This window comes from Rutilus rutilus (genome assembly GCF_951802725.1).
Source record: "Rutilus rutilus genome assembly, chromosome: 8".
Classification (NCBI taxonomy): Eukaryota; Metazoa; Chordata; class Actinopteri; order Cypriniformes; family Leuciscidae; genus Rutilus; species Rutilus rutilus.
In genome coordinates, this window is record NC_140222.1 from 23324831 (window position 1) to 23339270 (window position 14440).

Genomic DNA, 14440 nt, shown 5'->3' on the forward strand with positions numbered 1-14440 from the left:
AACATTGCTCAACAGTGGAGAATCTCAATTGCTCAGACTTCATTGCATTTCACCAAGTGTGACAAAAGCTACAATAAACAAAATGTCAACCCAACTTTCCTTCACGAGTTTATGATAGGAAGCTTAAGTTAAGTGTTTTATTTGAGCGGGTATAGATGGACTTTATGGCTACTGTTTATTTGAATATCCTTCCAAGGAATCAGGAAACGATCACACTTTTACCTGCTATGCACACACAAAAACATAATGGGAAATTACCGACTTCTTTGCGCAGCCCAGAGTGGCAGTTTGCATAAATAAATAACGAGGGAGCAAATGAGAATACACAAAAGTGAGGGACGATTTAGAAAGCATAAAGATGCTTGGCCACGACTTTTCCTGAATTGGCAGAAACAGATTTAAGACCTCTGCGAATAGCAAATCGATCTGACCTTAGATTGACGCGACGAAAGATGGGAAGACCTCCCAGAAGATGATTCTTATCACTCACACACAAACTCACAAAAAGATCCGGGCCATTTTAGGTGAGAAATGAGGTGTAAGGTGTTTATAAAATGTGTTAATGTTGAGTGTGAGCGTGTGTAAACAAGTTGGAGGTCGTTATGAAGATTCCTGATTCTCTCAAGAAAAGAGATCAAGGAATTGGTGCATTTTCATGCGTTTTACCTGCAACAACAGGTCCCCTTCTGAGAAACTGACTCCATCCAGACTGGTGGTTGTCTGTCCATTTCCTCCAAATGTCCCCGTCCGGTCACTTAGCCATCCATTTCCTCCTGTCTTTTTGACTGTGGCTAAAGCAAAAGAGAGAGAGAGAGAGAGAGAGAGAAAGAGTATGGTTACTAAAAGGTTACCATCATGAATGTCATTGTGTGCCGGTTTGATAAGGAGAAACTGTTTTTTGTAAGATTTAAACCATTCTTTCAGACAAATAATATCAAATAATCCATTACTCCAAAATAGTCCATTACCATGGTCCATGGATGGAGACAGGCCAAAAAGCATGAAAATAAAATAACTTTACAAAAAATGTAAAAGTAAAGTTGGCACCAGCAATTCATCATTAAAGTTGTACATTTTGCTGAAAAATCTATGAAAACATCACATGACCAAGCAGAACGTCACTACCCTTCCACTGTGAACTCAGGAAGAAACTAGGACTAACATGATCAATCAACGTCATCAACAGTTTCCTCTCCAGATGTCTTGACTCTGTATATTTTTGTTTTTTTATTACTTGCCTTCTCACTCTCAACATGTACCAAGCAAAAATGTGTTTGAAAACAAAGGCCATTATAGTCAAATTTACAAGGTGCTAGTCAATTAAACAAATTGTTTATTAGCTAAAGCTTCTTTTGCTGAACATTTGAGTCTTGCCCATTTTGGTTACACAAGCTACAACATCAACATCACGTCCAAGGGCAACTAAATGTACAAACATGTTACAAATCAATAAGGAACCGCTGAGGTAAACAATGAAGTAAACTATGAGGCAAAGCCAGTGGTAAAATCTGATGTAAACTGAAGTCTGAGGAAACATTTCAAGTCAACTGAGGTAAAATGTGAAGTAAGCTCTAACGCAAACCTGCAAGGTAAAATGCAAAATGCGTAAAATGTGTAAAGTAAATTGATGAAATTTTAAATTTATTGAGGTAAAATATGAGGTAAATCATGTAAACTAAAGTTTGAGATTAAAAAAAAAAAAAAAAAGTCAGTCAAACTGAGGTAGAATCTGTGGTGAACTAAGGTAAAATATGACGCAAAATCTGAGGTAAATGTGAATTAAAGTTTGAGACTTTAATGAGTTAAACTCTGATGTAAAATGTGAAGTGAGCTCTAAAATAAACCTGTAAGACAAAAAGTGAAGTAAACATGCAAAATCAGAGATAAATCTTGAGATAAACTGAGGTCAAATCTTTGATGAACTGAGGTAAAATATGAGGTAAATGAGGTAAAAATCTGTGGTGAAGCTAAAAAGTAAGGTAAAATGTTTAGTGAGGTAAACTCTTAAGTAAATGAAAATAAAATATAAGGTAACTCTGATGTAAACTCTTTGGTAACCCACTACCTTTAAGGTAAAATACGAGGTAAACGTTGTGGTTAACTCTGATGTAAAATCTGAGTACACTTCTCGAAGCACAGCAATGACCGCACTGAACATGTGACAGAGACTTTTTTTTCATTCCTGCTCTCTGAGAGAGAGAGAGAGAGAGAGAGATAGAGATAGAGAGAGAGATTTCAACACTTTCACAGCTTATAGGACGTCTGAACAGACACACACACCAACACTTCACACACTGCAATTTTATGTGTGAGAAAAAAAAAAGTACAGTTTTCTAAAAGTGTACAAAAGAACCTCAACTGACATCATTAAGAATAGCACAGATAAACAATTTAGCATAATTTCCAGTATCAGTCAATGATTTCCAGTTCCAAATACTTGATTATGTTTCTGTGGTTTTGCCATATTTTCCATACATTATATTTCACTATCGATTAATTTTCAATTCACATCGCTAAATGAATGCTAAACTAACTGATATATCACATCTCTAATGTTTATCGTCAAGTACGAGTTAGACTTTAGTTTGGAGTTTTTTTTGTGTGTGGAAATGTCTAGAGCTAGGCTAACGCTGAGCTAACATAAGCCAGTGGGTGCGGCTCGCTAAGCCATTTCCTCCCTGACCGGCGCAGATGCCTTGCTATTTCTAGACCTTATCAAAAGCTCTCTATCGTAACCCTTGGAGGAAAAAAAAAAAGAAGGGAGGGGAAAAAAAAACGAATAAGAAGAAGTGGAGGAGGGGAAAGAACAGCGTTTTTCTGCTAAGCACCAAAAATATCTCCCCACAGGACACAGATGTTGAGAGATTATTTGGCGAGGGGAAAAGCCGAGGCGAACTCAAACCACTTTAAACATGGACTGCTGATCGGTCTGGCAGTTTAAATTGCAAACGAATGTAAAAAAAAAAAAAAAAAACGAAAAGAGAAAAAAGGAGAAAGACAGAGACAACAACATCGTTCTGTATAGACGTTCACCACAGATCTTGATGAAGAAGTAAATAGGGGTGTAATACAAACTCTGCCACCACACCAAAGAAATAACTACAGTACGGACAGCAAAGAGAGCGAGGGGAAACTCTTGATGAGGAAAACAGACCACTTGGCCCCTAGCGCTTGCTAGGCTTCTGAAGCTAAAGAGCGCAAGCATACACAAACCGAGGCAGCTGCTCAGGAGTCTCGGAGTCTACTGACACACAACAACTCATTGACAGAACTACACACAATTGTGAGCCGGCCAAAACGAGTTTGCGTTTGGCTTTGCCCCCGCTGAACCCTCTCCGACGGTCTGGACGTTCCTGGCACGCAAGTCCGTCAAACATTGGCAGCGTATTGGCCGTGTGGTCCCGTTCCGACTCTGTATTTAAAACTCCAGTCTTTCATAAGCATATCGGGCCTGTTATTAAAAATGGAGGTTTGTGGAACATCTATGTAATCATGATCCACCTCTTCATGGATCACACTGACCTCCACTGACCTGCTTCCAGAGACGAATAAAATGATGAAGTCCGGTGGCCGAGTGGTTATAAGCTGGACACACACACACACACACACACACACACACACACACACACACACAACTTGAACCACCAATCTATTGCCGTCTGTTCATCTGCCATTACAGTAATTCAACACACATGGCCCCTCAATGCAACCACGACGTGCTCTTTCCCTCGCGTTCCCTCTATCCTTCTGTTGTACGTCTCCCTTATACCCTTCAATTTCGTATTGGGGATCTCTTGACCGCAATCTCTAAACCTGTTCTCCACTCGCCGTGTGTAACTGGAGAAAGTGGGAGGTCTAGTGGGTATGGTGATCAGGAACAGGATGAACTTGTCTAATATGGGTCATTAAATCTACCGAAAGGCCAGATCTAGGCCCTGGTGCCTCCCACTTGATGAGCTCATCTTTTATCTGCCTTTCATCTTTTCTGTACTATTCTTTCTTTCGACATTAAACTCTCAGTAATTGTGCTCAAATTAAAGCAGATTTGAATGCAAGCTTGCGGTTGATTGTTGAGGACTACACCCTTCTTTGAAATACCAATGATACCCAGTTACAAGGAGGCTTTTTGACCAGGAGGTCATCTCGACTTATACTGACGACGGTGTTTTTTAAACAGTTGTAGAATGCTATTACTGCCAAAACCCTGGACTAGTGATGCATGAAATTACCAGACAAAAAGATAAACCGAAATTGAAGGTTTCATTTAGCCAATAACCAGAACTGAAAACAAGTTTCAGTAATTAAACTTAAGTAATTGGGAAACAACTCAGTATGCTGTTCAGGGTTTTGTGTTCACAGTTGAAAAGCCAGTCATAGTGATGTTTTTCAGCCACCTCTCAAAGAAATGTAACATATTTCTGCTAATCTAGTATCATTTTTAGTCAGGGAGTAGTGTGTCCATGCATTTACCAGTTGTAGCTTGCATGAAATGTTAAGTGCTTCCCCAATGGCTCGTTGTGTCTGTATCAATCAGTGATTTCAGTTTCTGTTTCTGTCAAATTCTGTTTTTTGTTGTTGTTTTTTTGCTGTTTCAGCAGCCAAAACTTTCTATACAGCACTACCTTGAACATTACCTGTCATTGGACTACTGCATAAACTTTAGCTTTTTTAGTTTTTAGTATTATCTATAGCAAGGTTCCTCAAATCCAGGTCTGGAGGGACACTGTCCTTCAGAGTTTAGCTCAAACCATGATCAAACTCACCTATCTGCAATTTTCAAGTAACTCTAAAGACCTTGATTAGCTTGTTCAGTGATTGGGGTTGGAACTAAACTCTGCAGGGCAGTGGTCCTCTAAGGGTACGATTACACAACAACGGATTGCTTAAAACGGAGACGTTTTTCCATTGAGTTTTCCATGTACAGACGACACCATTGTCAAAACGATCCCCATTCACACGGATCCGCGGAAATGAATAAAAACCCTGTATGCTGCTGCCACGCCATTAGATGGCGACGAAACACTATAGACACGAAATACGCATGTGCATGACGTCAACGTCTTCAGAGATTTGCGTTTTTGTTGTTTACGCGGAGACCGTTTTCAAAAACTTGCACTTTGAAACCTGTTTTCAAAACTTTGCGTTTTCAGGCACCCAAAACGCTGTTGTCGTTTAAACGAACGGCCAAAACGCAAAAAAAGTGTTACGGTTTTAGTTGAAAACGGTGTCGTGTAAACAGCCCCTAAGACTGGATTTGAGGAACCCTGATCTACAGTATTATCTAGAGAAACCTAAAACAATGTTTATAAAAATGTTTTATTGTGGCCAGTGAAAATGCTGAGTCGCTAGTAACTTTGGAAAACCACTAGCCACAGTTGCTGTTGAGGCTGCTGCTGTCACTTTAAGACCTGACACAAGGATCCATTATGCTGTAATATATGTGTTTTCTTTCCCAACTGTTTACGTTCACTTAAAACATAACTGACTGTGTTTACGTTAATACTCGCCAAGGCGGGTTTGTGTGTCAACTCGCTGTCGTAGAGATGAAGGCATTAGCGAATGGTGAAAACACAACACATTCTGCTAGTGTCTGGATAGTGTCTGCCGCTAACGCGAAGGGAGGCACACTGTGTGTTCCTCAGGGTCCAAGGGAGTGAGAAATTAAGACCGAGAGAGAGCAAGCGAGGGAAACCCACTGGGCTCTCGTTTGGCCTGTGGTTTAATAACCTCGCGTGCTGAGAATGACTGCATCCTTGACAGCACCTGAACCCTATTAGCTAACAAACTGGACCACTTCCCAGACATTTACCAATCCTTTTCTTCACCTCCCTTGACACTGCGAATGTTGGTCTATATAAATTATAATCTCTCCTTCTCTTTGTCATTCTTTTCCTTCTCCCATTTATTGAAATTCATAAATACGCAAACCTGTATGCGATGTGAAAAACACTGATAAACAAAATAAAAGCTACACTGTAGTGTACTAAATATGCAAACCGAAACAGCTGTTACGTAAAATCTGTGGAGACAAGTTTCATAGCTGTGAAAAGTACGTAATTTTTACATATTTAAAAATAAATAAACAGAGAACAAGCAGTCTTTGTCTGCATGTACAAACACATAGTTAACGTTAACACGCTCTTGTCAGGTATCAACATTGCTCGAGCTGTGTTTTAACACTTCATGCTTTTCGGGGGAAGTTTTTCGAAATGCTGCCAAGTTGTTTTATTGCGTTGTTTGTACGCGCTACAATCGAACGCAAAGCGAACACAGTCGATTGATTTTTATTAAACATATAGATGCCCGCAGCATTCAAAGAGTCTTAGGCTATATTCTGGCAAAATATGAGGTTCTGTACATAAACGCACACACTGCACCCACCCACTGGGATTTTAAAGGCTTTGAAACTCCAGTGCTGAATTGAGCCATTGTTTTTTTTTTTTTTCGTTGTCAGAAAAACCCTGACTTTGACTTTGATTCTCTCTCTGTCTCTGTGGTCGGAGGCAGGTTTAGACTTGAAGGTATGAGGATTGTGGTATCTGTGTCTTCCAAGATACCTCTCTCTCACACACACCATCAGCAATCTCTCCAGTTTCTGTCTTTTGACAGAATTCCAAACACGTGTTTTCTAACCGGGCCTAATTAAAAGTCTATGGGGGATTGACACTGATGCTGCTGTTTATTTACACATGCAAATTTACAAAAAAAGAGTCAGATGCTGCACAGTACAATTCCTAACCTTGAGGGAAAGTGCAAGGTTACAAACAATGCAATGCAGAAGACAATGTGTCTGGATATATGCCTGGTTATAATGGTTTTCTCCATCATTTGATATATAACCGATGTCATTATCAGCAGATATTAACACAAAATAACATCTGATTTCTGTGGGTGGGAACAGCAAAACATTAATTGCGGCAAGCAAATAGCACTTTTTGCCTGCTGAGTTTTGTGAAAAGATGAAATCTCTAATGAGTCTAATTTACAGTATACTGAAAAAAGACTAATTAATTCATTTAAATAAATTAAATACATTGAATAAACAAAATCACATTTTTAAATATTTTTTTTAAGTAATTTATATGTACTCAAAGCAAAGTGTTATTTTAGCACAGATTTTTGTGAATATAACGCGCCTAATTTACACAGCATGATTGTGCTGAAAAATTGCTAATTATTTAATTAAAATGAATAAACACATTAAATAAATTAAATAAAACATTTTTTAAATTAAATAATTTAAACATTTTTAAAACACGCAGCACAGTGTTATTTCAGTGCTCTGTTTTGTGAAAAGTTGCAGTCTGTAATGAACCTAATTTACACAGAAAGAAGGAATGTTTGTGCTAAAAAATTACAAAATAAAATATAATCAATTTATAGTGGTGTAACGATTCGTTTTAACAACGATTCGATTCGTATCGCGATTCGTGATTGTCGATACGATTCAAGGACGATATTGGTTCATTTAGAACGATACGATCCAAAACGATTCAGTGACCTAAAATCGATTCAGTGACTTTTTAGTCAAAAAGGGAATCAGGTATCAATTAATTATGGATATAAACAAACAAGTAAACAACAATTAATGTCAAATGCATTCACATTTTATTTGAATAAAGTAGGACTGAACGATTATGACAAAAATTATAATTGTCGATTATTCCCTTGAAATTGTAATTGCGATTATTAATTACGATTATCACAACATTGAATGATGTTTTGAATAGTTTGGCCATGGGACCCACATTTCCCCATGGTCATCAAGCAGCGACCCACCTTTTTTGGAATTATACAATGTTAGGCCTATTATAATACATTTGTTTACACAAAAATTTCACAAAAAAAGTTCTGTCCCCCTTTACTTAACATACAAAAACAATATACCAATAACCAGTAAGTGGCATTTTGTTATGGAAACAAACAACAATTAGGCTACCATGGTGATACACAATACTTAGAAGAACCGGTAAAGAAACATGGAAACTGCTCCTGATAAATAGCAACACACATGACGTACCAATAACGTAATTTATTGGTATTTTACTTTTATTTCTTTACTTACTAATTTACGACGTTGCATTCTCGTATGTCTTTTGCACTTTAGTGAAGTGATACAGCGCGCTCCGCCGCATTTGCGCGTGCAATTGAAGAGTGCGCGCTACTGCAGTACAGCGGCTGAGAGGACAGGAAAGGCTCCGTATGGGCTCCGGCGTAGGTCCGACGCAGAAGTATAATGAGGCCTTTACAGAGTCAACGCGAGCAACTTGAGCGACGTGCTTCCTTTCATAGTCTACACGCCGGACGCAAGCAACTTGCAGTATCGCCCCCACCAACATTGCATAGTATTGCATGCAACGGTGCGTCGCGTATCAAAAACTGGGACGACACATTTTGCTACGCATAGACGCATAATGGCGGCCGAAGCGTAGCCTTGCAGGCGCATATGCGTATCGATGCGTTGACTCTGTAAAGGCCTCATTATACTTCTGCGTCGGACATACGCCGGAGCCTATACACCGTAGGCAACGTGTTGGTTTTAATTTATACTTCTGTGTCGTTGTCCGCGTTGACGCGCACCTGGGGAGCATGAAACCCCGAGGGAGGGGTTCTGGCAGACCAATCACAGCGCTTGAGTCTGCGTAGAATTGACGCGTTGTTACATTTTTGGAGAGGTGCACGTCAGGGTACGCGCGCTACACACAGCCTACGACGTAGCTACGGCGGCAGTTCGACGCAGAAGTATAAAACAGGCTTAAGAGCCCTTTGCGCTGCTGCTGGCACGTCACGCATGGCGACGACGTCACAGAAAGGCAGACTGAATCGAGTAACGTTTAACGCCTTTAGCATTAAAAGTGCTAAGAAAAAACATCCATATAAAGTCTGACGTGCTTAAATCTAATGCGTTATTTCCTAGTATCGATACAATCGATTCATTACCTTTTAAAACGCTGTTAGATCGATATATGTCGTCCGGAAGACCAACTTGCCGAGCACAGATCGATGTAGTTGGATCGTAGGAATATAAATCGATACATCGATGTAGTTGATGAATCGTTACACCCCTATCAATTTACATTTGATATTTTAAAATTAAACACTTTTCAATACTTTATTAAAGTAATACTTTTAAAGAATGCTTGTTCCTGGTAAAAAAGAATGAATGTATTTCAATTTGAACACATTAAATAAATGTATTTAAATCAAGTAAGTATTAAATTGAAAATACAGTGTTATTTCAGCGCGAGGCGAAGTCTGTGCCTGAAGCGATGCGATAAATTCCGTCTGAAGGAATTATGAAAGGTCACAACCTGTGCGTGTACATGTTTGTGTGACCCTGATGTCATCTTGACAGAGAACTGACCTGGTATTTCAACCAATCAAATGCCTGACAAGCATTATCAAAACATGCCTTACTAGCCAATAAATCTCTCTAGCAGGAGTAACGGCAATAATGGTAGTAGTGTAAGTATGCTATAGCAGTGTACACTAATATTTTACTGTCGATTTGTATTGTTCTTGCGCTGTTCTTTCAACACGCTTTCAGAAAAGTACGCTATGTTGTCATTCTGCACATGAAGGGATAAACAGACAGTGAGAGCAGAGCAGGAAGTGTTGTGTAAAAGAGAAGGGGTGGAGGGGGATCATGACACTTGTACAACTGCTTCACTGTTTACATAGCCTGTTTTCTGTCAGGCAAAAGCATTAAACTTGAATTGGCCCTCTTTGTCAGAGAGACAGTGAGAGAGCATGGCCTGAATGTGAGGAATGTTTCTGTCGAATGTAGAGCGTAAATTAGGCCATCGTCATATTCATTCATACTGTATATTCCACAAAAGCAAAACAATTTATAGATGAATATATTCATTGTATGCATTATATATAATAAAATCAAAATATAATAAGCAATATATTAATGATAATATATTTATTAAATAACACATTCACTCAGTGAAACTAAAATTTTAGTTGAAAACAATTATAATAAATTATATATACATTAATACATACATATATATATATATTATATAATATATTTGTATTATTATATATATTATTTATAATATATTTTATATTAAATATTGTAATTTAATTGCCAAAAGTAACACTATGACTAGTGTTACAAGAAAATACAAACACACATACATACACACATATATATATATATATATATATATATATATATATATATATATATATATATATATATATATATATATATACCCATGTTGTTCCGAATATAATAATTTTTTATTTGAAATGTATTATTATATAATTCAGATGGGCTACAGTTAATTTTTATAGTATGGCAAAAAATCTGATCGTTGTTTACATTTTACCAATATCTACCATAATTAAAAAATTATCTAAAATTATTTCTTGTAATCGGAAACACACGGTATACGATACATTATATATATATATATATATATATATATATATATATTAATTAAAATCATAATGAATTAAAATCCAAATATATTTATTAAATGAATAAATCTTGATTAACATTAAAAATCATAAAAAAAAAAATCAAAAATTATTATTATAAAATAATATTATATCTCCACAAAAGCAAAAACTGTTTTGCTCTCAATCTCTCCCTCCCACTCTATCTGCTGTGAACTCAGCTCATGCCCACACAAACAGACTTGACCCTTGACCTCTGGAGATGAAGCACGGTTCAGCGGTGCTGTCGGGAGACGTCGCACGGTTTATATTCTGCCGTGGAGTTTGTGTGCGTGGGAGATGTCTGTTTAATTCGCTCTGATCGCTGTAACCGTGCCATAATGAAGGGCAAGCTCTCGACCCCTCGGTTAAACAACCAGAGGCCTGAAGTTTATGGAGGCATTTATCAAGCTTGTATGTTGATTAATTCAATGAATGTTAAAACAGTTTCTGTCCCTAAACGTCACAATAAACACAAAACAATGTCAAAAGTCTGTCTACAAAAGTCTGAAGTGCTGTCGACAACAACTCACTGGAGAAGTGAAAGTGGGTGTTTACTTTAACGACTGAAAAAGCAGAAGTTCACAAGAACAAAATGTGCGCAGACTGACGTGGTTTCAGTGAGGTTTAGACTTTGTTTGTTTGGGGTCAGGTGGGATATGGTCGGGTGATTCGTTCAGAAGGTCGACAGAGTTGGTGTTTGTGTTGCGCATCGAGCGAGGGAAAGGCCTAAGGGGCGCCAAAACAGAGTCAAGGAGGAAATCTGTGTGTGTGTGTGAAGAATGAAAAAGGGCGACATTCTTCCATCCAGAGATCTTAGGGTCTCAACATTCAGAGCGGGAAAACCACATCCTGAGATTTGTTCGCAGCAATTACATTGATAAGAAGACTGCCAGCTGGACAATAACTGTTGTTGAGATGTGGGGACAGCAAATAGAGGGAGAACAAGGGTTTTTGTTTCAGTTCTACACACACACACACACACACACAAAAAATAAAAAAAATAAAAATGGGCGAAACTTTTGGAAGGAAGAATGGATAAGTGACAAGTTCTGCTAAAAAGTCTTTGGAGACTGTTTCATTAAACTATTACATAGGCTTTAAACAAATAAATACAACAAAATAAATAAATAAACAAAAAAGACACTGCTAAAAAATTATAATAATAAAAATAAATTAAATAAATATCTACTGAATGCTTTCGACATAATGCTTGCATGCCTTACTGAAAAAAAAAAAAAACCCAGGGAGAATCCATCATAGGTTTTAAGCAAATAAATGAAATATAAAAACAAAACAAAAACAAAACAAAAGGAAATGCTACTAAAATTAAATCAAATTAAATTTCCAAAAAGTTTGCATGTCTTCTCTTGTTCAAAAAACGGTAGATCTACCATAGGTTTAAAAAAAACACAACAACAACAACATAAAAACATACAAACAAACAAAAGGAACTGCTACTAAAAAAAAAAAAATCATAGTTTTTAACCAAATAAATACAACATAATACACAAACAAACAAATAAAAAGGAACTGCTTATAAAATAAGACGATTAATTAAAATATTTAAGTAGTAGTGAAGTAAAGTAAAAAATTCTAAATCAATTAAAATTGCATTTGCAGTACGTTTCCTGGAGACACTGTGAATGATTCATTGCTGCAAGTTATTGTTTTTCTTTCATAATTCATTCGAAAATATATATATCACGAAAGTAAAATGAGATGTATGTGGAAAAAAAGTGGCTATTTGTCCAAAGAGAAGTCCGAATTAACGCCGCCTACCGAACCATCTGTTTATGCAATAATCCACACTAGACCATTTTCCACCCGATGGGTGTGTAACGTGAGCATAAGAGTACGTTGGATGTGTGTGTATATGAATTTATGCACAAGCAGCTGGAGGTAAGTTTACATGCGCGTCAGACTCCGTAATAAACGGCCAACATTACACTTAACGCTGCGAGCCAAAACCGACATCAAACCAACACAAACGGGCGAGAGAACAAAACAAGGGCAAGCAGCGGCCTGCGTCTCAGAGAGAGAGCGAGAGATGGACAGATATTGGATTGGGACGCAGCCAAGTGTGTATCAGTCCTGGCTTCCCGTCAACGAAACCCAACAGAAAGAGTCGCGATCCGCAGGTGTTGAGTCAGGTCTTGTTTTTTTGCGTGTTATTAATATCTCTCCAGAATTTCTCCGGGAACGTCTGATAAGCCGTCGCATTTTTTGCAGCGAACGTTGCCATTTTGGCAGGAGTTGAGTCAACCGGACGGCCCGTTCTCTACTGTAAATCACCTCGTGGCACGAAAATGGGGAGAGATAAAGAAAGAGCGCCAGAAAACGCTCTTGACCGCACGTCGGAATGGAAAATGCGGCTGAAAAGCGAGCTCTCTTTTTCTTGGCAGCTTCGCTCTCCGCTCGCTTCCCTGCTGCTCTTAATTACCAAACTCCATATCCTTGTGTAACCAAACCCTTCTCTCCCCGACCCCTTTCCTCCGCCACCTCCTTTCCCTCCCCCTCTATCTGTTCTCCTCCCTCGCTGGCCGATCTCCGTCCCAAAAACTTCGGCAGCGGTTGCCAGGGTTGAAAGTTCGCACGCTCGTTCCTCACGCAAGGCTCGGGCTCTGCTTAGTTCTCACTCAGCACTTTCACACACACAGTGTGTCCCGCTCCAATGTCCTGCTCCATTCTCAAAACGCAGTAAATTCCACACTACCGCCAACACACACACTTCTTCCTAAGCCCGGCTGCAACCATGCAGCTGCCAGCCAGGTAAACACACACACACACACACACACTCACAAAGCAGCTCATTGTTGCAGGAGCTGGCCTTGACCTGTTTAATAAAGACATGCTGGGAGAGGGAGAGAGGGCAAAGCGAAGAAAACGAGAGCGGGAAATGAAAAGGAAAAAAAAAAAAGAAGAAGAGCAAATTAGGAGAAGGGAGGATAAAAACAGCATCTTTTCCTTCCTTCACCTGGATGTTTGTCAACTCAAGTAACTATTGTTCAAATGCTGCTTTTGCCTCTGGTCAACAGTCTCATTTATTGCAATATTTTGTTGGCTAGCTACAAAGCTGAATAAATAAATATTGCAGAAACTAAGATTCAATAAATAGTTTTGCAATTTAACTTAATAGCATAGAAAAAGAAATAAAGTATTCATAAAATACATCTTTGGCCTCTGATCAACAATCGTGTGTCATTTCCATTTTTGTTGACTTAATTTTATACTACAAAATATGGATCTGCAAAACTACACATGTAGTGTATATATATATACAGTGGGTACGGAAAGTATTCAGACCCCCTTAAGTTTTTCACTCTTTGTTATATTGCAGCCATTTGCTAAAATCATTTAAGTTCTTTTTTTTCCCCTCATTATTGTACACACAGCACCCCATATTGACAGAAAAACACAGAATTGTTGACATTTTTGCACATTTATTAAAAAAGAAAAACTGAAATATCACATGGTCCTAAGTATTCAGACCCTTTGCTGTGACACTCGTATATTTAACTCAGGTGCTGTCCATTTCTTCTGATCATCTTTGAGATGGTTCTACACCTTCATTTGAGTCCGGCTGTGTTTGATTATACTGATTGGACCACACACCTGTCTATATAAGACCTTACAGCTCACAGTGCATGTCAGAGCAAATGAGAATCATGAGGTCAAAGGAACTGCCTTGAAGAGCTCAGAGACAGAATTGTGGCAAGGCACAGATCTGGCCAAGGTTACAAAAAAATTTCTGCTGCACTTAAGGTTCCTAAGAGCACAGTGGCCTCCATAATCCTTAAATGGAAGACGTTTGGGACGACCAGAACCCTTCCTAGAGCTGGCCGTCCGGCCAAACTGAGCTATCGGGGGAGAAGAGCCTTGGAGAGAGAGGTAAAGAAGAACCCAAAAATCACTGTGGCTGAGCTCCAGAGATGCAGTCGGGAGATGGGAGAAAGTTGTAGTAAGTCAACCATCACTGCAGCCATCCACC

General features: G+C 38.5%; 1 protein-coding gene across 1 annotated transcript in view; it reads right to left on the reverse strand.

Moving 5' to 3' along the window:
• Positions 1–14440, reverse strand: part of ahr2 (aryl hydrocarbon receptor 2) — a 62028-nt gene that overhangs the window by 10925 nt on the left and 36663 nt on the right. The window contains exon 3 of the mRNA XM_084416852.1: positions 667–791. Within this exon, the coding sequence (XP_084272978.1) occupies positions 667–791 (125 nt within the window). The remainder of the gene's footprint in view (positions 1–666; positions 792–14440) is intronic.